Source organism: Epargyreus clarus, unplaced genomic scaffold, assembly GCF_041222505.1.
Source record: "Epargyreus clarus isolate Ecla_fem2 unplaced genomic scaffold, WU_Ecla_fem_2.2 ptg000031l, whole genome shotgun sequence".
Classification (NCBI taxonomy): domain Eukaryota; kingdom Metazoa; phylum Arthropoda; class Insecta; order Lepidoptera; family Hesperiidae; genus Epargyreus; species Epargyreus clarus.
The window spans coordinates 8,620,497-8,646,156 of NW_027332236.1; the positions used below are offsets into that span (position 1 = coordinate 8,620,497).

The 25,660-nt window shown below is 41.1% G+C and overlaps 1 protein-coding gene across 1 annotated transcript in view; it reads right to left on the reverse strand.

The window, feature by feature from the left end:
• The window catches only part of dop (microtubule-associated serine/threonine (MAST) protein kinase dop), a 90,582-nt gene that overhangs the window by 12,431 nt on the left and 52,491 nt on the right, over positions 1–25,660 (reverse strand). The window contains exons 6-25 of the mRNA XM_073090059.1: positions 18,712–18,815; positions 18,158–18,283; positions 17,140–17,259; positions 16,571–16,652; positions 15,983–16,087; positions 15,459–15,623; positions 14,263–14,381; positions 13,668–13,820; positions 13,144–13,249; positions 12,565–12,764; positions 8,707–8,777; positions 7,922–8,031; positions 7,059–7,176; positions 6,578–6,702; positions 6,212–6,314; positions 5,268–5,476; positions 4,822–4,908; positions 3,799–3,947; positions 2,473–2,618; positions 796–922 (exon numbers count right to left, since the gene is read on the reverse strand). Of these exons, the coding sequence (XP_072946160.1) occupies positions 796–922; positions 2,473–2,618; positions 3,799–3,947; positions 4,822–4,908; positions 5,268–5,476; positions 6,212–6,314; positions 6,578–6,702; positions 7,059–7,176; positions 7,922–8,031; positions 8,707–8,777; positions 12,565–12,764; positions 13,144–13,249; positions 13,668–13,820; positions 14,263–14,381; positions 15,459–15,623; positions 15,983–16,087; positions 16,571–16,652; positions 17,140–17,259; positions 18,158–18,283; positions 18,712–18,815 (2,525 nt within the window). The remainder of the gene's footprint in view (positions 1–795; positions 923–2,472; positions 2,619–3,798; positions 3,948–4,821; positions 4,909–5,267; positions 5,477–6,211; positions 6,315–6,577; positions 6,703–7,058; positions 7,177–7,921; positions 8,032–8,706; positions 8,778–12,564; positions 12,765–13,143; positions 13,250–13,667; positions 13,821–14,262; positions 14,382–15,458; positions 15,624–15,982; positions 16,088–16,570; positions 16,653–17,139; positions 17,260–18,157; positions 18,284–18,711; positions 18,816–25,660) is intronic.

Genomic DNA, 25,660 nt, shown 5'->3' on the forward strand with positions numbered 1-25,660 from the left:
TCTGACGAAAAATGCGTCACGTACTATCGGTCGCGTTACACCAGAACAGACAACTATATAATAAAACATTCAGCCGTTCACACCTAACCGATGATGCGTTAGTGCGTCGAGCATACGACGTCTGTTCCGTTTCCGTCATTATCAGTCGGTCGGCCGCGCGCCACGTGTATTTTGACATTTTTGACAATGCAATATCAGCAGAGATCGTTTGTATACAGGCAAGAAAGACGCGTAATGTAGCAGGTCTAATTTAATCGAATAGACGCGACCGATGATACGCTCGACGCATTTTCCGTCGTATGCACCGACCTTAAAACCTAAAAACTATTATTAAGCGTTTTTATATCCATATTCTGTTTTGATGGGACTTCGAGACAATCAGTAAAAATGTATACAATTATTTCTTGAAATAATAAAAAGTAACCAATGCATTGGTTATTTTTTGTTCAACCATCTTGGTACACTCAGAGTGCAAGATTTCTGTAATCCAAAAGTATAAAGATCAATTTACATAATGAGATTTTTTTAATTCACTAAACTTCATATTTTATTATATTTTTATGTAAATTGTATTTATTGTGTAGTTGCATTGTAGCTACCTCTCACTACTCGTCAAGAGATGGCGCTGCTGAATCACTCTATCGAAATTTTCTAAACATCTTGCATATATACAAGCTCCGAACCGAGACTGTTAGAGCACGGCCGCTCCCCGGGCATGATCACCTAGTCCGGCGGGAGATCTCCCTTTGCTAAAGCATTTTAAATAGATTCGCAAAGACAGTCAGTTGTACGTACGAGTGGCTGGCGATGGCGAAGGGCGAGGGCGGGTCGCGGCACGGCGAGGAGTCGCGCGACGAGTTCGTGGAGGACGTGTTGCCCGCGCACGGGGACGCCGCGCCGCCGCGGGAGATGCTGTCCTCCGCTACGAACACGGCGCAAATTGATACACTTTTACCATTACATCATATTCATATCGACCCCTCCTACGCATAACATCGTAACCCACAAAGTACCTTTTCGTTTTTATTGCATTAATTGTCTTATTTTAATGTATTTTACACTTTTACCGTTACATCATATTCATATCGTCATAGTTGTAGAACAAAGATTTTTTAAATTGTCAATCATTTTATTTAATGTTTGGTACGTAGTTGCTTTCAGAATGTAGTTTACACCTGTAATTGAGGTGACACTTAGATTTAAGTTCAATGTGATATATCTAGACAATATATAAGTATTCACTTTGTTGGTGTAACCCAATGATAAATAAAAAAAACAAAGACGGATTTGACAAAACTGCGAAATTCACTTTTTATCATATTTGGATAACATATTGTCTAAATATTAGTACTGCATTACAGAAAAAATCTATGTATTTTAGTTTACAAATTAATCAGTCGTTATTACGACGGATTTGAAGTGCGCTCATAGTAAAATGACGTTTGTGACTAACTTGAAATGGCTGCCCTGTAAAGTTTGGTATTTAATAAATCCAAGTCGGTGTTCTACGACTATGACGATATAGACCCCTCCTACGTATAATATTGTAACCCACAAAACTAGGTTTTCGTTTTTATTGCATAAATTGCCTTATTTTAATGTGTTTTATCGACATAAGTAACGTTATAAAGCATTACAAATGAAATATATACAACAAATTTTTTAAAAATACCTGTAGAAATGCAGATTTTATTCGCATTTTAGCATATTCGAAACTTTGAAACGTTCTCCTATAAAGTTGTCATTTTGCAGTTACGATATTATACGTAGGAGGGGTCGATATCTATCTACAAAATTATCATATCTATCTACAAAAAGGTGTAAGTCTATGATCCCAATATAAGACGACCTTCACCGAGCTGGTTAATGGGTGAAAAGTATTTTAAGTCGAATTAAGGATGTCGATAATTATATGCAATATACTGAAACTGACTGACCGGGCTGAATTTTTTTAGTAAATCCATTTGCAATATACTTTTTGACATATTTAATTTAATATAAAAAACGTTTCATGCATTAACCAGCTCGGTAAAGGTCATCTTATATCGGAATCTTCTATTATATTTGTACATGTAAAAAATTTCAGGTAAAAATTCGCTAAGGCCTGACCGAATTGTGTTTTTTTTTTTTGAAGATTTTCAACCCGTTAACATTTTAACTAGTTCAACATTTTAGCTAGCTGTGGAGTATGTAGATTTGTCCCGAGCATATAGATCACAAGGCGACTGTCGAGTTATAGTTGTTAGTCGGTGTTCGACCGCTGATTCGAAAGCATGTGTCATTGAGTCGATGAGACAAATAATAGAATAAGGTTTTTTTAGCAATAACGGTAATCCTCGTCATTAAATACCAAATAAAACTATACGAAAAAAATCTATTCACAAACAAAAAATAAAAATATTCTTAACAATTTTTCCTTAGCCGTTTTTATAACATTTATTATGATTAAGTGTACTACTTCTAATTCATTACCTGGATGTATAACGAGCGATAGTCCGGAGGTACTGGCGGAGCGCCGCATGGACTTGGGCGCTGCGAGCGCGATAGCCTTGCTCTTGTCCGGTTTGTCCGGTCTGTCCGGCCTGTCTACACTCCGCTCTTTCTTTGATATTTCGATCCTGTAACACATAAAATTATGGTGTCGTTATCATTACAAGCTAGTAAAAGTAATATTACATATCTTATATATTACCGTTATTTTTATATAAATAGCATTTTTTTATAATATGGAGTAGCAGACGAGCATTCAGTCCACCTGATGGTTAAGTGGCTACTGCCGCCCATGGACATCTGTAATCGACTCCAGATAGTATTAGATATTCGTACTGGAGGTCGGCCATAGATGCGCCGCAATCCCTGAGGACTAAGCTGGAACGCCTCGTAAAAGTATGTCTCCCTTACCACACCCTTCAAACCAAAACACAGCAGCGCTTAACACTGCTGTTATAAGGCAGAAATAGGTGTGGCGGCTGTGTCGCCGGAGTCGAACCACAAAGGGTTCTACCACCTTCAAAATTATAATTAATTTCAATTATACATTAAGTATAATTGAATTATAAAAAAAAAATATTATAAAAATATAATTATTGAAATATAAAAATTATATTCAATATTCTACGAATGTCAATTCTAGTTTATATTGATGTTCAATAAAAACCACGTACAACTGCTTTTATTGGCGATCGGCGCGCTCCCGAGGAACATGGGAGTGTAGACTCGGTACAAGTTCTCGCGCCTTTGTCTCGCGACAAAAATCAGAGAACAGGACGAGAACGCGAGAAGAACACGAGAATCGTCTCCACATTCTCGTTTCTCGTGCAGTTCTTGCGTTGTCGCGAGATACTTGCGAGAATGTGGAGTGGGCTTTACGCTATTTGTCCACCAACCACCGATAGCGAGCCGATACCGATAATTAATGACGGCGCCGAAGTAGCGTACATACATTTACTATAGCAGCTTGTCCACCGAACGTCCGTCATCCGAGCACCGTCGTCTCGGCCGCCGATATTCCGAGTAGATCGGCGTGACCGCTAGATCGGCACAGAGTTTTTGACGGGCCGATGTGCCGGCAATGTAAAACACATTGGAACTCGTCCATACACCGCCGTCACACGAGTGACAGCTGGAACAAAATAAACCGCCGATATCGGTCGCAGTGGACAAACTATCGCCGTCAGGACATAATTAAAATCGGCTCGAATTAATCTCGTTCCCGGTATCGGTTCGGTGACGGTGCTGTGGACGAACAGAGTAATGAGTGAGGTGGCACGTTCGTAACGGGCGGAGTGCAGGACTGACCAGCGCGTGGCGGGCGGCGGCGCGGGCGGCGCGTGCGCGAGCGCGGGCGGGCGCAGCGCGGCGCGGCGGCGGCACGCCGGCGACACGTCGTCCGAGTCCGTCTGCGACGACTCCGCCGTCGACCCGCCGCCGCCGCTCGCGCAGATCGCCTGCGACGAACACGCAATATAAGTATGTAATAATAACACAATGTGCATTGAAAGTTTTGTTAGAGTCCGCGCCAAAGTACTAGTCTGCTCCTAATATAGAAACGAATCGCGTAACAATAGCAAATTGTAAATATTAGCGAGACGAAGGTAGCGCGGTAGCCCCCGGCACTTACATTGCTACGGAGTATATGATTGTGCGTGTGGTTGATTGTGTTCGACCGTATTGGTTCTCTGACTGACACCTGCGCACATAAACTTCAGAGCAGACTTGAAATTTGCCACGGACTATAATAATACATCAATGTGAAACAATCAATTGGAGGTATTGTTACTTAGTACTTTGCTATTAAAACAGTAATACCCCGTACGTACGTGTTAGGTGGAAGTAAGCAATAAGCCATGTAAGTCGAATTCGCATAAGTCGCGATAAGATTTCACATATAAATGACATCATATGGTAATAATTCGTACGTAACGTAGTACGTACCTATGCGTCGACTTCACACAATAATTGCGAAAATAAACATTACTTGAACAATAATGAGAGACAGAAAATCAATAATTGACACTTGCATGTCGCTCAAACAAAAACAAATCGACGTGATTTGAAAATAGCGTACCTTCAGACTCGTGTTAGTCGTGATAGTGTAGGTCGAGGTATTACTGTACTCAAAAAGAATTATGTTTCTCGAATGCTTAAATGACATGACATTCATATGAATCCAAACAATAATAAAAAAAAAACAGTTTGCAAGTAAGTAAAACCAAAGTCTCACAATGAGATAAAGTATCGAAATATCAAGCATATTGCCACCATTAAAATAACACTTACAGTAACAAGTTAAGCTTTAAAAGTAAAAATCAATTTACTCACAGGACATTTAGGATGATGATGTAACGGCGCTGTGGGCGTAGTAGGCGGGCCCGCACTGTCCGGCGTGCCCGGCCAACTGTCCGTGCTCTGTACATAATAAATAAAATAAATGTAGAATCTAGTAGGAGTAATGGTGCAACTTATTCGCAAATTATCAAGAGATAATGCCTGCATGTTTCTAAGCGAATGACATGATGACTTTCCCATTCACAACTCATGAAGTGGCACGGCTAAATCACGCTACCAAAGTTTTCTTATCTTAACATCTTGCATGTACACAAACTTGGAAGTATGATCAAAAGTTAAATAGATATTACGCATATTCATGTCTGCGAGTTTTATTCGTATCTATATGTATAACAACATAGGAGACATCAGTGTCACGTTCATAAATATGTAGAATCACAGATCATAGGAATCCTTTATAAATCTAGATAAATACATACACGTGAGTCATGCGACACAGCCGACACGGCCGAGTGCGAGTGGTGGTAATGTCGTCTCCACTGCGGCGACGTCGACGAGAATGCCGCGAAGAGGCTCGCCTCGTCCCCGCCCTCGCCGCCCTCCGCCCCGCCCTCCGCGCCGCCCTCCGCCCCGCCCTCCGCCGCCTCGTCAGTATCCACCTCGCTGTGGTTGTAGCGGTCGCAACGACCTACGGAAACATACCATTGGTTATTGTACGAGGCAAGTCGTACATTCTGCTGTGCCAGCAATTTACGTGAGCCGCGTGATTATTTATTTGTCACCAAAAAGTTAGTACGTTCGTTAGCACCAAGGCGATCGCGCGTGCTCACTAATCATACATTAATCAAGCTCCATGTAGGATTAGTAACATCAAGTTATATCAAGGAGATTAAATCTTTAAATACATCCACGCGTTTAAATCAACACTAAATAAAAGAGTGTAGCGGTCAACCAAGGACCCCACAGTTATATAGCAACAGTCAGTGCACACGAAATAAAAAAACATGCTTTATAACAGACCACGTTTGTATTTTTTTGACGTGTCTCTCTAAAATACTGAATCACACAACACTTAGCTTACAATTTTATTACTTATAGATTCGTATACACGTAGGATTGATTGAACGATTCGGGCAAAACAAAAATAAAAAAATGGAGAGTAATACCCAATACCCCTTAACATTTACTTTCATAAAAAAGTCAAAGAGCTTAAGATATATTAAAGGTGTATAAATAAATATTATATATAATATAATAAAAGTATATATATAAATATATATTAATAAACTTAATGCCAAACAAAGTACTTTGATTTAACAATGTACTCGTAAGAACGTTTTTGAAACTACTTAAAAGTCATCTACGTAAAAGATTAAAAAACCGTAATATAAAAAAAATCTAACGTTAAAAATGATATGCTTACTATCAAAATAACTGGTATCCTCGTCGTTCTCAAGCTGCGGAATGAATTCAGCCTTCCGCCGCAGAAGATTATTCCAATCCAATCCGTAGAAATAGATGTGTTCCTATAAAAAATAAAGCTTGTTTATATAACGAAATCGTTATTCAGTGACATTATGTTGATCAATTCGATCAAACGTAAATAAACTCTTACTATCGATTCGCCCATACACATCTACATGCAGCGCCTCTGGTGGATAGTTTAGGAACTAAAATTTGACATTATAATACATGGTTCTATGGTAATATTTAAGTGTGTAACTTAAATATTTCCATACATTAAACTTGCTACATACTAAACAAAGGGAACATAAGTAAGAAAGAATACCTTCACTTGATGAGTGCCTCCCGTACCGAGCCTGTCTCTAGGATTACGCGCCAGCAGCTCTGTGATGATAGCTCTCGCCTCCACCGCTATCGGGAAGTCGTCTTCGGAAGGCCACTCTATGTCATCTGAACAGAGTAGACGAATAAATAAGGACAGATATTCTCAACCTTAATGTGACATTATTTTTTCATATTATGTTAATAGTATAAGAACATTTAATATGCATAAATGATAAAAATTAACGGGGCTCCATAATGATACGAATTAAAAAAAAACAGGGTTATTTTTTTAGTCAGATAATTATCGAGTAAGAGGCATCATAAAGGGAACAAAATCGGCTCTAAGTTTAAACTATACAGAATTATTTAAAACATACTGACAACAACACATATAGTCCTAGAAAATATCTATTATTCTAATTTGACAGATAACATTTTTGTTTATTTTCGTTTCGGTAAAAAGAAATGATGTCTTGACTTACCATTGACGGTATGAGCGAAGAGTTCCTCAGGTGTGTCTCCGAAGAAAGGTACACAGCCAACGATAAACTCGTACAGGATAATACCCATCGACCACCAATCCACTGGCTTGCCGTAGCCCTGAAAGAAAAGAATGTTCATTGTAACTGTATAGACATTATTGTGCTTCTTCAATTCAATTTTATGTTTCTTTTTTTCCATTAACTTGCTTGTAGTCTACACCTATAATTATAGTGGCATTAAGCTAGCCCCTTATGTTCATAATGTTGGTGTTCAATAAATAAATAAATAAATAAATGTTCAGCAAGTCTTTCTACGAGAAATATAAAATTTGTGTACTATTATATTATTTTAAACGTGTGAATATATTGTAATATATTTTAACCAATACTTTTTTATATGCACATAAATTTATAAAGTTGTGTGCGTATGAGAAATTAATTGTCAGTTGCTAAAGGAAAACATCTTGAACAAACCTGCGGACCTGAGAATTAAAAAAAAAAAGAAAAAAAGTAAGGGTGTGTGAAGTCTACTAATTCGCACTTAGCGGATGGACTATGGCCTCAATTCTGAAACCTTACACACTGTGGAGAGACCCATGCCCAGCAGTGTGACAGTAATGGTTGACGACGACGGCTATAGTTATACATAGTTGACGACCCGAATGGCGGAATGATTACCACACCATTGTGACGCGCAAAGAGTTCTATTACCGGCCTGACAAATATTTCAATGACAAATTTGAATATCTGTTTTGGGTCTGGGTAGTTGTATATTCGTCTGTGTGTGCCCACGACACATCACTCCTCTTACTGTGGGGCTGTGAGTGTAGAAAGCTTCAATAAATGTAGTATTATCGTGTTACCTGTCGCAGGATGACCTCTGGCGCGATGTACTCGGGCGTGCCGCACACTTGCTTGTCGCTGAACTGGCGCGCCTCGCGGTCGGCATACTCTTCGTAGAGATTCGTCGCCACTGCACAAACATACGTCAAATATAACACATTATTGTTAGAGATGTGCCGAGTCAGGACGACTCGAGTCAGTACTCAAGAACTTACATAAACTCGCATACTCGAGTACTAATAAGTGATTGAGTCAAAACTCGAGTACATTGTTCTCTGGACTCGAGTATTGACTCGATTCTTTTTTATACGAGTACTAAAGTACTCGAATACCAAAAAGAGCCGACTTGGTACATCATTAATTTTGTAGAAAAATATTCTTGAAGTAAAAATTCTTTACGCACGCTTGACTTGGGGAGTAAGTCGGTGAATTCGTGACAAGAGCGTTACGAAAAGTGTGATCGGGCAAGGCGAACGGAAGTTGAGAGGGAGATACAAGTTAGTGAATAGAGACGGAGAGAGTTAACGTTTCGTATATTTAAATATATGTAGATGGAGATAAAGAAGTTTTAATTCAGTCGTGCGGTCTAAAGCACAATTGTATTTATTTATTTTTTCCATTTTACTTTACATTTTTTCACAGTTCAAAGTTCTTGAAGCATTGTCGTACAGGATAATCGGCGTAGATGTCCGTTACTAATGAATAAAACAAAACTTGACTATATCAACTATTATCCATAAAAACTAATTGAGGAAAGTATCTTTTTTCTAATTATGAGAAATTATCAATAGAGAGTAATACTTACAGGACATGAGACCCATCTTGCTGAGCCCGAAGTCAGTCAACTTTATGTGGCCTGTTGCGGTGATGAGTAAACTGTAAGGGTAATATTATTGAAATTAAATAAAGCCGCCGATACCATCGATTTGTTAGGTTTATCTTAAAAATACTGTCTTATACTTACCCTTTAACTAAATTAAATCTAAAAATTGAAAATAAAGGGCTCGAAAAATAATTATTCTGATACGATAAATAATGTTAACAATATATTACTTTTATTATACTTTCTAGTCATAAAGTATATTTAATAATATCAAAAATGCGCTATCCTCGTCGCGGTAATATTTACAATTTGCTATTGCAACGCGACTCGTTTCTATATTCAGAGGGGACTAGCAGTTAAGCACGGATTCTACTCGACGGCGAGCACGGCCTCGGCGAAGCAGTGTCTTCATACTTATCCTAGAGTTCCTAGACCACATTACTAGTGTCTAGCACTCACTTGTCGGGCTTGAGGTCCCTGTGCACGATGCCGTACGAGTGCAGGTACTCCACGGCGAGCACGGCCTCCGCGAAGTAGTGTCTGGCCATGTCGGGCGGCAGCGGGCCCGCGCGGAGTAACGTGGCATTACTAGTGTCTAGCACTCACTTGTCGGGCTTGAGGTCCCTGTGCACGATGCCGTACGAGTGCAGGTACTCCACGGCGAGCACGGCCTCCGCGAAGTAGTGTCTGGCCATGTCGGGCGGCAGCGGGCCCGCGCGGAGTAACGTGGCATTACTAGTGTCTAGCACTCACTTGTCGGGCTTGAGGTCCCTGTGCACGATGCCGTACGAGTGCAGGTACTCCACGGCGAGCACGGCCTCCGCGAAGTAGTGTCTGGCCATGTCGGGCGGCAGCGGGCCCGCGCGGAGTAACGTGGCATTACTAGTGTCTAGCACTCACTTGTCGGGCTTGAGGTCCCTGTGCACGATGCCGTACGAGTGCAGGTACTCCACGGCGAGCACGGCCTCCGCGAAGTAGTGTCTGGCCATGTCGGGCGGCAGCGGGCCCGCGCGGAGTAACGTGGCATTACTAGTGTCTAGCACTCACTTGTCGGGCTTGAGGTCCCTGTGCACGATGCCGTACGAGTGCAGGTACTCCACGGCGAGCACGGCCTCCGCGAAGTAGTGTCTGGCCATGTCGGGCGGCAGCGGGCCCGCGCGGAGTAACGTGGCATTACTAGTGTCTAGCACTCACTTGTCGGGCTTGAGGTCCCTGTGCACGATGCCGTACGAGTGCAGGTACTCCACGGCGAGCACGGCCTCCGCGAAGTAGTGTCTGGCCATGTCGGGCGGCAGCGGGCCCGCGCGGAGTAACGTGGCATTACTAGTGTCTAGCACTCACTTGTCGGGCTTGAGGTCCCTGTGCACGATGCCGTACGAGTGCAGGTACTCCACGGCGAGCACGGCCTCCGCGAAGTAGTGTCTGGCCATGTCGGGCGGCAGCGGGCCCGCGCGGAGTAACGTGGCATTACTAGTGTCTAGCACTCACTTGTCGGGCTTGAGGTCCCTGTGCACGATGCCGTACGAGTGCAGGTACTCCACGGCGAGCACGGCCTCCGCGAAGTAGTGTCTGGCCATGTCGGGCGGCAGCGGGCCCGCGCGGAGTAACGTGGCATTACTAGTGTCTAGCACTCACTTGTCGGGCTTGAGGTCCCTGTGCACGATGCCGTACGAGTGCAGGTACTCCACGGCGAGCACGGCCTCCGCGAAGTAGTGTCTGGCCATGTCGGGCGGCAGCGGGCCCGCGCGGAGTAACGTGGCATTACTAGTGTCTAGCACTCACTTGTCGGGCTTGAGGTCCCTGTGCACGATGCCGTACGAGTGCAGGTACTCCACGGCGAGCACGGCCTCCGCGAAGTAGTGTCTGGCCATGTCGGGCGGCAGCGGGCCCGCGCGGAGTAACGTGGCATTACTAGTGTCTAGCACTCACTTGTCGGGCTTGAGGTCCCTGTGCACGATGCCGTACGAGTGCAGGTACTCCACGGCGAGCACGGCCTCCGCGAAGTAGTGTCTGGCCATGTCGGGCGGCAGCGGGCCCGCGCGGAGTAACGTGGCATTACTAGTGTCTAGCACTCACTTGTCGGGCTTGAGGTCCCTGTGCACGATGCCGTACGAGTGCAGGTACTCCACGGCGAGCACGGCCTCCGCGAAGTAGTGTCTGGCCATGTCGGGCGGCAGCGGGCCCGCGCGGAGTAACGTGGCATTACTAGTGTCTAGCACTCACTTGTCGGGCTTGAGGTCCCTGTGCACGATGCCGTACGAGTGCAGGTACTCCACGGCGAGCACGGCCTCCGCGAAGTAGTGTCTGGCCATGTCGGGCGGCAGCGGGCCCGCGCGGAGTAACGTGGCATTACTAGTGTCTAGCACTCACTTGTCGGGCTTGAGGTCCCTGTGCACGATGCCGTACGAGTGCAGGTACTCCACGGCGAGCACGGCCTCCGCGAAGTAGTGTCTGGCCATGTCGGGCGGCAGCGGGCCCGCGCGGAGTAACGTGGCATTACTAGTGTCTAGCACTCACTTGTCGGGCTTGAGGTCCCTGTGCACGATGCCGTACGAGTGCAGGTACTCCACGGCGAGCACGGCCTCCGCGAAGTAGTGTCTGGCCATGTCGGGCGGCAGCGGGCCCGCGCGGAGTAACGTGGCATTACTAGTGTCTAGCACTCACTTGTCGGGCTTGAGGTCCCTGTGCACGATGCCGTACGAGTGCAGGTACTCCACGGCGAGCACGGCCTCCGCGAAGTAGTGTCTGGCCATGTCGGGCGGCAGCGGGCCCGCGCGGAGTAACGTGGCATTACTAGTGTCTAGCACTCACTTGTCGGGCTTGAGGTCCCTGTGCACGATGCCGTACGAGTGCAGGTACTCCACGGCGAGCACGGCCTCCGCGAAGTAGTGTCTGGCCATGTCGGGCGGCAGCGGGCCCGCGCGGAGTAACGTGGCATTACTAGTGTCTAGCACTCACTTGTCGGGCTTGAGGTCCCTGTGCACGATGCCGTACGAGTGCAGGTACTCCACGGCGAGCACGGCCTCCGCGAAGTAGTGTCTGGCCATGTCGGGCGGCAGCGGGCCCGCGCGGAGTAACGTGGCATTACTAGTGTCTAGCACTCACTTGTCGGGCTTGAGGTCCCTGTGCACGATGCCGTACGAGTGCAGGTACTCCACGGCGAGCACGGCCTCCGCGAAGTAGTGTCTGGCCATGTCGGGCGGCAGCGGGCCCGCGCGGAGTAACGTGGCATTACTAGTGTCTAGCACTCACTTGTCGGGCTTGAGGTCCCTGTGCACGATGCCGTACGAGTGCAGGTACTCCACGGCGAGCACGGCCTCCGCGAAGTAGTGTCTGGCCATGTCGGGCGGCAGCGGGCCCGCGCGGAGTAACGTGGCATTACTAGTGTCTAGCACTCACTTGTCGGGCTTGAGGTCCCTGTGCACGATGCCGTACGAGTGCAGGTACTCCACGGCGAGCACGGCCTCCGCGAAGTAGTGTCTGGCCATGTCGGGCGGCAGCGGGCCCGCGCGGAGTAACGTGGCATTACTAGTGTCTAGCACTCACTTGTCGGGCTTGAGGTCCCTGTGCACGATGCCGTACGAGTGCAGGTACTCCACGGCGAGCACGGCCTCCGCGAAGTAGTGTCTGGCCATGTCGGGCGGCAGCGGGCCCGCGCGGAGTAACGTGGCATTACTAGTGTCTAGCACTCACTTGTCGGGCTTGAGGTCCCTGTGCACGATGCCGTACGAGTGCAGGTACTCCACGGCGAGCACGGCCTCCGCGAAGTAGTGTCTGGCCATGTCGGGCGGCAGCGGGCCCGCGCGGAGTAACGTGGCATTACTAGTGTCTAGCACTCACTTGTCGGGCTTGAGGTCCCTGTGCACGATGCCGTACGAGTGCAGGTACTCCACGGCGAGCACGGCCTCCGCGAAGTAGTGTCTGGCCATGTCGGGCGGCAGCGGGCCCGCGCGGAGCAGTGTGGCACAGTCACCGCCCTCCACGAACTCCAGGATTAGGCACAGGTGGCGTTTGGTCTCGAACGAGCAGTACATCGTCACCTGTATGGTATAATGCAATTATAATCTGACAAAAGCGAATGTGGCAGGAGCGCCTAGTGTTCTTAGCTAGTGTCAAAAGCGTCTTAAAATGGGAAATTATATTAATCAGTATTTAGAATGTTTTACTAATCTTTTAATAGTATTTTAATAACTATACATTTTATTGACACAACATGATAATATCGTCATCATCATCAATATCATTAAATTCAAATAGTTTTTTTACCTAAAGAAATTTAAAAACTGTTTCTGAAAACCGCCACACACTTCAATCGAAATATCGCAAACAATTGAAAAATCGCGAATAGTGAATAATCGTTACATAATAAAATTTCGCGATAATATTGTTCTAAAATTATTTATTAAGTGATTTACTTACCACGAATGGATTATCTGCAAAACTCAATATATCCCTTTCAGCGAATGCTTGTTCCACTTGATTCCTTAGTATTAAGTTGTTTTTACTGATCTTCTTCATAGCGTACCTAAAAATTAACAAATTACAGTTAATCTTTTGATAATTTCTTTACATCTTTGGGATACAATCTATAAAACGATGAAAGAGAAGTTTTAATACCATCACGCAAAAACGACAGATTCACATCACGCATGAGACGACAGAAAACAATCTCAGAAGCAGATACCTCAATATACAGTTTAGCGTGATAAAATATTTAATCATTATGTAACTGGGGGCACGGCAGCTCCCCCGCCAAGTCAAACCAAAAAAAAAAACAGCACGGCCGTACTATTCTTTTCCCGAAACAATTCAGACTTATTTGTATTTTGTCAGAGCATATGTTTGTCAATATTTTATCATTTTATCACAACAATATGTTTTGTAAGAACACATGTTTGTCGGAGCTCATGTTTGTCAGACCACAAGTTTCATCGCTAACTCACCTCTGTCGAGTCTGCTTATGTTTGACGAGGTACACAGCGCCGTAAGCTCCGTTTGAGATCAGCTTGATGACTTGGTAGTCGTTCTCCGTGGGCGTCGCCCCGCCCTGGCCGCCCGCCGCCGTGCCCGTCGGGGGGGACTGACGACCCCGCACTCTGGGGGTAGAAATATATATGAAAATTTCAATAAATTCTACACACACATAGTAATCCTATTTTTTCACACACATAGTATTCACAGGATTTTTACAAGTGTGCATGGATGGCAAAACCCGAAACTATAAGTAATTTCGAAATATGCTAAAGGCAGTTACGCGACCGATGTTATTAGTTTAAAAAAAACTATTTCTCAAGAAATGTTCTTTACTTAGTTTAGAAAAAAACACACTAAATTATTGTGCCATCGTATATTGTTGCTTAAAGAAGCAATTCTGGAAAGCTTTAATAAAGAAAAGAGAAACTGAAGAAAAAAAAAGTAATTTTCAAGAAAATACTTTTCTACCAATGCATCTGCCATGACTTTATTCTGACATTAACACGCATTTAAAATCTAGTTACAAAAGTAACATACGACATTAAAACTTTAAAACATATTTACTTGGAAGGCGAAGTGTTCTGCGGCAAGGGCGGCGGCGGCGGCACCTGTAGCTCCGCGAGCGGATCCCGCGATAGCCCCAACTTGTGGATTATGTACTGCGGGATGTCCGTTGATATGCCCTGGAAATGTAAACCGATTGTTAGTAAGGAGTTTAGTTTGTTAAATATGCTTCGCAGTTTGATTCTGATGTTAACACTTCCATTTGTTACTTTATAACAGCAATTACTAAGCACTAATGTGGTCTGAATATATGTATACAGTATGTTTAAGGTTAAATTACTTATATAGCAATCTATCGACGTTTTATGTACCACTGGCCTAATTTTGTCAATTGCTGCCTGCTCGAAATTGTCAAATGTCGATCTTTAGTGAACAAAAAATTGCATAGATTGATTATTAATAACGGATTTTAGACCTTCAACGCAATGTACAGCGACGCGTCTGATACCTAACTAAAGTCTTTACTTTAATATTATTTAAAGTTGATTACAGATGTCCATGGAAGGTTTACTTCTTCAAAATTTTAGCGAGATATTATCACAAGTGTTGATAGTCAAATTTTATTTTTAAATACCAATAAGTCTTTATACCCATTTCCATTTCATGCCTACCCCCTAAAATTGGCCTTCGTCCCTAGATAGAGCCCGCGAAACTGCTAGTCCGGTCCGAATATAGAAGCGAGTCGCGTTGCAATAGCAAATTGTAGATATTAGTGGGATGAAGACATAACCAAAACCCCCTCCCGGCACCCTCCACGGCCCGCTCTCGCCCACGGGTACAAAGCTGCGTTAATGTGCCCTTACGTTGCTACGGAGTATATGCTTGTAGTTGTTCCACCGCATTGGCATCTGACTGACACCTTTTTTTTTTTTTTTTTTTTTGTTGACGAGGGGGAAACCTTCAAAAGGTACCCGACGCCATGGGAGTGACGCCGGGTTATGTGGGATTTTTACCACACTAAAACCCCCCCGGTGGCCGTCCTCAGCGTTTGGTGGAGAACTCCGGGATCTCCAACGGAACACGACCGGAGTCCTCCTAACGCGATGCCCTTTTATCGGGCTCTGCCCTGGGGGGAGCAATTTACGCTCCTCTCACATCCCCTGGTGATTACAGCGATATGCGACCACACAAACCGCTGTACGCGCATTAACTTCAGAGCGGACTTGAAGTTTGGCGCGGACTACCGACCAACCAACCTGCAAGTGCCGCGCGTGTCCCTCGGCGGCCTCGAGCAGGCGGTAGAAGCGCTCGGGGTCGAACTCGAGACACTCGAGCAGGCGCGCCGGCCGCGCCATGGCCAGCGTCAGCCGCGTCACCAGCGGCGCCACCTGCGCGCCAGCCTCCGCTGACTTCTCGCGCGTCTGGAAGATGGTTTATGTTCCTATAAAGTGCTCTGTAAAGAACCTATTTTGAATTAAAAAAAAATTGATTTTATAGCTTAATTTGGTCACGTGTAATTTTTTAACAATAATAGTCTTCTTAAGTAAAGTTTTAAATTATAGAATAGGATAATATAGGGTTCCTTTCAAGTATTTTATTTGTAACATAATAACATCGACTTTAATTTTCCAAATAACAAAGTCAAATGAAATGTAAATATGATGTTTGTTTTCACACAAATAAATATTCTTATTTAATCAAAAATATTAATTGCTATGAAATTATAAATTGACATTTAATATACTCGTATGTTTTAATTAAAATGTATACTACAACTCACCTCAGCCAATAACCTATCCAAACTGTCTGCCATATCATAAAAATAGCTGCTGGTAACTTGCTTAGATTCCGACTTGTGTAAGCAGTCGCGTGCCATCTCCAGTACCTACAATAAAATCATTGAATAAGCACTTTTTTAATACGCTTTTATTAGCTTGGCTTTACGGGTTGTATCTATGTATGCATGTATGTGAGGGAATCTTTGAACTCAATTTTCACCAATTTCCACAACTCTAATTAATTGGAAACTTTGCACACGTTTCAAGGACCGATGACAATGCAATAGTTTAAAAACAGTTTTTCCATTATCCGTATTAGATTAATTAATTTCCCAATTTATGAGTAAGTCACAGACTAAAAAATTAAACTTTTTTTATTTATTCACAATCGGCCAATTTTTCAGACGAGTTTTGTCTGAAAGCAAAACTTAGAACGAAATTTAGTTTTTGGCTAAAACTGAAAAATAACCGGTCACTAGAAAGAACATAGTTCAAATCAATCGTTATTGAATTACATACGATAGACGTCGGTCGATTACGATCAATCGACGGCGATCGTATCAAATAGTACGCTCATAGAAAACAATTACCTGTCTTTGTACAAATCTTTCTATCGGCGGTCTATCTGGCTTCTTATCTAATTCAGTAAGTTCTTCAATGAGTGCTCTTAATCTGAAACAATTAATTTTTATGTGTTTTTATTTAATGATTTTTAACATCCAGTTATTATAAGAACATAGCATCATTGGTTGTTACAACTTATAAAAATTTGTTAATATTGATGATAATAGTGTTGATGGTAAAATCGTTAATGTTAGTAATGATGAACATGTTGATAACAATCACATTAATGTATGATTGTGTACCGTATAGGAGAACGTTATTACAAGATTGATAACAATGACGATAATGATGATGATGAATTATCAATATAAAATGTCATGTGTTACTTGCGATAACGCTGATGAAAATTTTGATGATATCCATGATTAGAACATTGATGAAGATGATGATAATAATGATGAATTATCAATATAAAATGCCATGTGTTACTTGTGATAACGTCGATGAAAAATTTCATAATATTAATGATTAAAACTTTGATAGCGATGTTGATGATGATAATAATGACTTATCAATATAAAATGTCATATATTACTTATCATCCATAGCTCGTTGTGCGGCGGGGAAGCGCGCGGCGAACAGCGAGGACATCGCCGACACCGCGTCGTCCCGCGCGCCCTCCGCGCCCGCGCCGCCCGGGGATCGCGATGGGGAACTGTGGTGAAATAAATCTTAATTAGAATAGTTCAGTGAAAATAAATGAGTTGATGGTAACGTCAACAAATCTGCCTCACTTCTGATCACAGGTCTCCACTCAGCGAAAAGGGTTTAAGTCATAATTAGGCCATGTAGGATTTAGAAAAGTTCAGGTGTATATATTTCCTTGCGATGTTTTCTTTCATCGTTATAGGAAGTTTTTGTTATATTTTAATTTAAGTTTGAAAAAATACTGTTACACCTCAGACATAAGAGTTTCAACCATTACTGCTTTAAATTGGATGTTTCATAGAAATATGACATAAGAAAGTGTTAAACTTTAAAGTTTTCTTAAATACAGCTTAAAGAAAATTGACATCAAAAAAAAAAATACATAGTTAATTAAGGACTCTCTGATTATTAAAGTCTATGGTAGTAAAATAGAATGTATTTTTTAATTGCTTTAAAGAGGAAGTAATTTCTGGTTTAGACTAATTGGCCGGAGATCTTAATACATCCAGCGACCTTCCATCCTCTTGGCAACTCGAAGGTGGTAGAATCCTTTGTGGTTCGACTCCGGCGGCACCATCGCCACACCTATTTCTACCTAACAACAGCGATGCTAGGCGCTGCTGTGTTCCGGTTTGAAGGGTGTGGCAAGGGAGACAGACTTTTCCGAGGCGTTCCAGATTGGTCCTCAGGGGTAGCGGCGTATCTGTGACCGATCTCAGATAGGAATATCTAATCTTATCTGGGGTTGATTACAGATGTCCATGGGCGGCAGTAGACACTTACCATCAGGTGGATATGCAGTCATGCAGGCTCGTCTACTACTCTTATATTATAAAAAAAAAACTGAAAACCCAAAGACATAATAACAACATAACATAACATATACATATGTGCACAGTGCGTACCTCAAGCTCCGACTGCGCACGCGTCGCGGCAGCGCGCGGGGCGAGGGCGAGGGCGCGCGCGCCGCGTGTCCGCTGCCGCCGCTGTCCGACAGCGACGCCCAGTTCATGCCGCTGCCCTGCGAGCTGCTGCACGATCCAAATTAAAAAATATATTAAAACCTGATGTCTATGACTAGAGTAGGTATTGAAAAATTGATTTTAACAAAAGTACTTGAATACAGAAATCTTCATCTAAAATGTATTTTAAAACTACTTAAATTAAATTTTAATTTGTGAAAATAAAGGAAATTTGTACTATATTCCCCAAATATATCCTCAAGATAAAAATCCTCAAGATTTAAAGAGCAATTGTCAGGTCACCGGGTGCAGAGCATATTTCGCCGTAGGATAAATGAATCTAAATAATACCGTAGTCAAACCCATTACTATCCCACTGATGGCGCGAGTCTTCTCTCAAAATGAGAAGGATTAGGCCATAGTCCACCGCCTTCGTCGAGTGTGTATTGAAAGACTGAAAATCAACAATAGACCAATCAATAATAACCAATACATACTTGAGCGAGTTTTGGTGTTGGTGGCAGTGCGGGCAGGGCGCGCGCGGCGGCGGCTCGCACGCCGCCTGCACCGCGAGCAGGCGCTCTTGCGACGAACATTGCGACTGCAACACATCGGAAACGCACCGTGAACATAATACTATTATAGTTTTATATCATTTGATGAGGTTACTGGAATAATAAATAGTGCGCCATTGTAGCACGTGAGAACAGAACGCATCCTAGTGTGAAAGCTATTCAAAATTATAATTATGTGAGATTATCGGAATGAGATGAGATGATACAGGATGTGATGGGATGGGACAGGAGTGAATTGGAGCTATAACGAGATAAAATAAAATTAAGTGGCATGACTTTCCTCTTAGGTATATAACCTAAGAGAAAAGTTATAAATTGGAAGATACAATTTTTTTCTTACTAATAATGGGTCTAATTTATCATAAATCATTTAAACAAGTGTTAATAACACATAACCTACCACAAGCTTTTATACCTGAACATATACTATGAGCTTAGCCGTCACAATACTGAATCTACAATCTACCCACACACACAGGCTAAAAATAATAAAGAATTCGACTACAACAACTATAACTTTTGTTTAGTTTTACATAATTTGTTTTTTTTACTCGTCTCTTTGTTACAATGTTTATGATATTTACATTTACTAGTCTCAAAAATAACAAAACAGTGAAAATTAACGTAATGTTGTAAATTCTTCGCGTTACGGTTTTATTTTTGAAATACAGTGGATGTTGCTTACATGCAGTTATATTATAAGTATTCGCATGGGTAATGCTCTCAAAATTATCATCATTATCATTTTTTTATAAATATAGTCATTTTTCAATTGACATTCACATTCAGCAACGAAATCTTACTTATCTACCGAAACATGCGGAGTGGCGCAGAATAATATGTCACAACATTTACATGTATTAATGATTTCTACTTATTAAAAAAAGTGAAAAGTAGATATTTAAAAATTCTCAATAGATTGAAATTTTGTATATAAAAAATAGTTTGTCTGTATTTTACAAATGGCTTTTTATTAAAAAAATAAAAGTAACCAGATTTAAAAATAATAAAGACACATAAAATCACAAATGTTATGCTTATGTATTAAATTACCAAACAGTATAGCTAACTATAACATTATTTACTACGGTATTACCGTATTACTCACGACGTTTCTACAAATGCACTCCTTATCTGGACGCAGTCATGTGGCGGTAAGCGGCTATAAATAGAGGTGTCATAACACTATCGTTCGCCGAGTTGACCACCTTCGATAGGTAATCGATCCATGATAGCATGATCAATGATATCGTAGTCGTAAAATCATATAATAGGTTCCGTAGGTATATTAAAAAATATTAAAGTTTTTATCTACTCCGGTTCACGAGGTAAAGCCCATAATAGACGGACAGGCAAAGGGGCTTAGTAATAATAGGGTACCGATTTTATCCTTTGGGTACGGAAACCTAAAAACGTTAATGCTGGTAAGCAGGATCTCTTAAGAAGACTAGAGTTTAAGCTGTAAATCACTAACACAGTCTGAATGGCCAATTTATCACCTAGAATTGATCACATAGAGTGAATGTTAGCCAACACATTTGACGGGTGTATTCTAAAGTGTAAAAAGGGCTCCATGAAAATTGGTCAAATTTAAACACCTAAATACAATTTTTAAATGTTAATTATTCGATATTATACAATTTTACAAAACTGGAACTGGCGGCTGGTCTACGGAATATTTTAGGGACCTCTGATTTCTGCCATACACTAGCTGAGATTGAAAGGATCAAATAACTAGAACTTTAATTGCAAAGTGCCTGAATCAACTTACATATCAATGTGATATGATGCACATGAATCACATCATCACATAACATCTTTCTATAAATAAAAGTGATTTTATATGAAAAGATGACCACATAAGAACGTTAAGAGTTAATTTCTGGTAAACAATAGGTATAGTCCGCGTAAAACTGTTAGTCCGCTCTTAATATAGAAATGAATTGCGTCGCCATAGCAAATTATATGACTACACCTGCTCGCAACAACTTCAGAGCGGACTAGCAGTGTGGCTCGGACTCTACTTGACAAACTCCTCCAAATTAATAATTAATTTTGTCAACAAATCGTTAAAACGTTTGAAAATAAGAAATCCATCCCAGACAGCTGTATAAGTTGATGTGTATCGTTAAAGCAGCTATCAATTCCGTAAATAAAACTTCAAAGTGTAAGATAACGCGACAGCGGACACAATGTCCGCTTTGCCCGCTAATACGTTGGAGCACACACGCTAACAATAGTCTTCATCGAGATGCAATATTAAGCCGCGGATCCATTAGCGAGTTATTACTGTAACGTTGCAGTTATTATAACCAATAATTGGTCAAATGTGAGTCGAACTCCCACATGGAGGGTTCCGTACCACCGAATTTTAATTTATTTTTTATTTACTATTTGTTATCACAGCAGCCATAAAATGCATGGTGAAAATTTAAACTATCTACCTATTAGGGTTCAATAAATAAACTGTAAAAAAACCGGTTTCTTATACGGGGTCTCCCTTTGTAACTTATATTTTATTTGAAATATTTGTTACAGTTACAAAAGTTATAGCGACTACAGTTTTACATACTTTATAAAAATACAAGTGTCTAAATATGACGGTTCAAGTGATAGCGCCCTGGGTCAAACAGACAAACGAACAGACAGCAGAGGATTATTTCTGTTTTTACCCTTTGGGTGCAGAACCCTAAAATTTAGCGTGTAAGCACGCGAGTCAACCGCGAGCGGCTCGCAGCAAACCGATTATAAAATCATATTCATTTTGTAACTGTTGCATCTTACTGTTAGCGAAGACGCGTTACTGTATCAATTCTGTTACAGTTAAAGCTCATTATGTGTACTCGGCTTTAAGTTCGCGTTCAATCCAAACATATTGTCAGTCGATAATTGGACGTAGTTATGCAAAATAGATCCAACCACAAAAACTAGCTTTTGAGAAAATAGGTCTTTTAGTAAAAGTTATTATAGTTGATATCACTGATATCTGTATATTTCAAAAGAAAAAATGTACCATGCATATTATTTTTTGCATATACGAAAGTTGATCTGGAGATGGCATTTGTGATAGTAACTAAAAAACGGTTTTTGTGAGATGGATCCATTTTGCATAACATGCATAACTAGGTCCAATTGTGAGCTAGCGTTATGCATTTGTCTGCTTTGCCATATTCAACTTTCGTCTCCACCAACCCGACAATACAACAGAAATCACTTCTCACTATGCCACGCGTAGTCTAGTATGCTACGCGTAATACTTGTGGCATTTGATGTCACATTCACATTGAGGCTTAAAGTTACCCTGGTCATATTTAATAACAATATCCACTTTCCCCACACTCCCATCCTTACCCCTATGCCTATACACCGAACTCCCACCAATTAAAAAACATTTGGTTGATCTCCCGGTTATATTGTGATATAAGTGGGATGTCAACCTCCATGGTACCTCTATGGTACATCTATGGTGGGCATCGCGCTTGGAGGGCTCCGGTTGTGTTCCGTCGGAGATCCCGGAGTTCTCCAACAAGCGTTAAGGACGGCCACCGGGGGGGGGGGGGGGGGGGGGTGTTAGTGCGGTAAAAATCCCACATAACTCGGCGTCGCTCCCACGTCGTCGGGTACCTTTTGAAGGTTTCCCCCTCGAGAAAAAAAAATGGTACATCTATGGTATGAACTGTGTTTCCACCACACCATACCATAGAGATGTCAAGCTAGATCTCCAGTTCCAGATTACCGTTTTCTATAAAAGATAGCTTAAAAAGATCGTCAATAAATGACTTATCACGTCCACAAATATTTTTGAAGTCCAATAGGCAATTTTGCGCGTTTAACAATCAATCTCTTTGCTCTATAATCGTATATAGATACAAAGATAGATTAGTATACATATTTCAGATCTTGTTTATCACCGATCAACACTCTCATCTGACTGAATACTTGGACGACATTCAAAACAAACGATAGGGAGACGAGAACGATTTTGAACTCTATGTAAACGATTTCGGGTTGAAATTACATTGCTATGCGCAATGACACTATGCAGTACGTATATCTCGTATGTACCTGACTCGCTGAAAATGTTAATTTTAGTGCATTTCGGTATTTTTGCGTTTAATGGATCAGTAGTACGTAGGAAGTTAGCTGTCGGTTGTCCTGGTAATTTAATTATTTCACCTGCATACCTGATAACAAACCTTGTTCATTATATTTCATCAGTTTTTCTTATAGTAAGTCTTTGTTTATGGACATCTGTAATTAAGTCCTAAATGAAGTTAGTCACGGATGCATTACTACAGAACTAAGTTGGAACACCTTTTGGAAGTGTGCAGCTATGAGCAGATATTGTGTACATATCTGTTTTCAGTTACTTTTAAATAGAGCACATAATCCTATATAAGATACAAATTACAAGACCGAAATAAATGTGCCCATAGTATCCCTCAAGTCGAATCCTTGTAAAATCCCTGCCTCTCCAAACTTTCGGGAAAGTCACGTGAAAAATTACTCTAAATTTTCTTTCTTTCTTTCTTCATAGTATCCCTCCAGTCGAATCCTTGTAAAATCCCTGCCTCCCCAAACTTTCGGGAAAGTCACGTTGAAATTTACTCTAAATTTAGCACGCACAAACAAGCCAAAACGACTTTTAGAACGCTTTTCCTGTCACTGTCACTGTCGACTTTTAGGACTGTGTGTGTCCGCACGCGGGGCCAATCCGCATGTGTATCCGTTACTTCCAATCCTTTACGCACACACATACGAGTCACCACTACTACGAGTTAATTGATTGATGATGATTATGATGATGATTTGATCGCCTGGGAGAGTAGACACACTGGACAGGAAAGGCGCCTTAAGTGAACACGCGTGCAGGCGGAACGTGCATACGGGCATAAGCATGCGCGACCGGAGACACACCCTTATATTTTACTATTGCACAAATGGCAACTCGCTTAGAAAACGACGTTTATTTTGTAACAAACACTTCCGTTTTATTTATTTGTATAGATGTATATAGATTACCGTGTGTTCGTCATCCATCATAGCAAACGAGCGGGAGTCCGGTTGCAGTTTCGAGTGAATGAATCACGCGATCCGCGCTCTTGGAGCGGCAATTAGCACACGTGCTGCTAACAAGCCACTTGGGCCACTAAACCAGCGGTTGACAATTTCTTTTTAACATATTCTATTAAAAAGGTAATAAACTATTTTTGTGTGGTCCTGTCCTTTTTAAGTAAACTTAAGTTCTTCTAATGTTCTTTTTAAGAAATGCCTATACTAGACAATTAGTGCGTGGATAATGTCGACGTGCGGCTCTGGGTCGGAGCGATCGCACCGGGCGCCGTTTGCAATTTTTCGCTTGGACCATTAAACTAAAAAATTGTTTTCATATTAAGGACCCACCACATACGAGACCATAAGAGAGTTCTAAAAATATGGCACAGAAAATGTTTTAAAGCACCAATTCCCAGGTCTGGAGTTTTTTTGATATTGAAGAATTTGAATTGAATTGAATTTGAAATTTGAAATTGAATTGAAATAATTGAAATAAAGTATGCATTATGCAGTACTCACTCGTATTTTACTTATAGAAGAACATAATTAGCAAATCAGTAGCATTAGTAACAACAAACGTATGACGTTTGTTATTGATAACTAATTAATGTAGGAAATTACAAGTTCATTAACAATTAAGGATAAATTTTGCATTTTAATTATTATTAAGTATTCTATAATTATTCATAACAATATTCTTAATCTCGTCCTCGCAGTTTATTTACTTTATTCTTTATAGTATACTTTTTTACTTGGAAAAATAAAAAACACGATAAAATGTCCAACGATTTTATAAGCACATACTAATTAATTTTGAAGTATATTTCTATTAAGGAGGCATTTTGTTTTGAAACAAAGACAGTTATTGCTTTGTTTGTACAATTAAATTCAAATTAAAGTCGATTAAAATCACATTAGATAACGCATGAACGTCATAATCTCATACGATTATAAATAGGTACTCCTATTTAGATTTATTATTTACGATCTTTTATTGTTTCAACATGGGTATTAATCAAAAACAGTATTTTCTTTGCATGAGTCTGGTTCTGATTGTTTAGATGTACATTGGTTTAGTGCAGTAGCACTGAATCTGTACTAATATGTCAGGATTCATTTTTACCAATAATCCTAAACTGAAATAATAAAATGAAAATGTGTATAAAATCTGAATATGCAAATTTTGCATTGTTTAGACGATAGCAAATAAATCATTAAATCATATATATTATTATGGCCAAGACTCCATGAAATATACACTTTGGAAAGCTTCAGGTTTTTTTAACTTTGAAATAAATTTATTTGCTGGCAAAACTTATCAACGACTTATTAAAGTACGACTGGTAATTAAATATCAAATGTTATTTACTTTTATGAATACAACACTTGACCTAAATATAGGTCAACCACAAGGTATTCATTTCATGCCAAATGATGACACTCATCACTCACTCGTCGCGGTCTTCGTGGCCCCGTGCTATAACTAGTGACTTACGGAGATTCATAATTGACCAAAATAGATTTTTATTTTATATCTTCAAAAAGATATAAAACATTCATTTAATTACTTACTTTTAATAGTTACTTTCACTGATTCGATATTTGTAAGTTATTTAAAAAAATCATAATTTATTTATTTCTTAAAATTACATTACATTTCTTACAATTACGGACACAAAGAAATTCCATAGACTTTAGTATTATCTTTAAAAAAAAAACACGATACAAAAAAAAAAACAAAAATAACATTTGATTACGATAACAGTTTTTTTTTAAATGAAAAAAAAATCAAATGTGCTTTTACAAATACTATAAA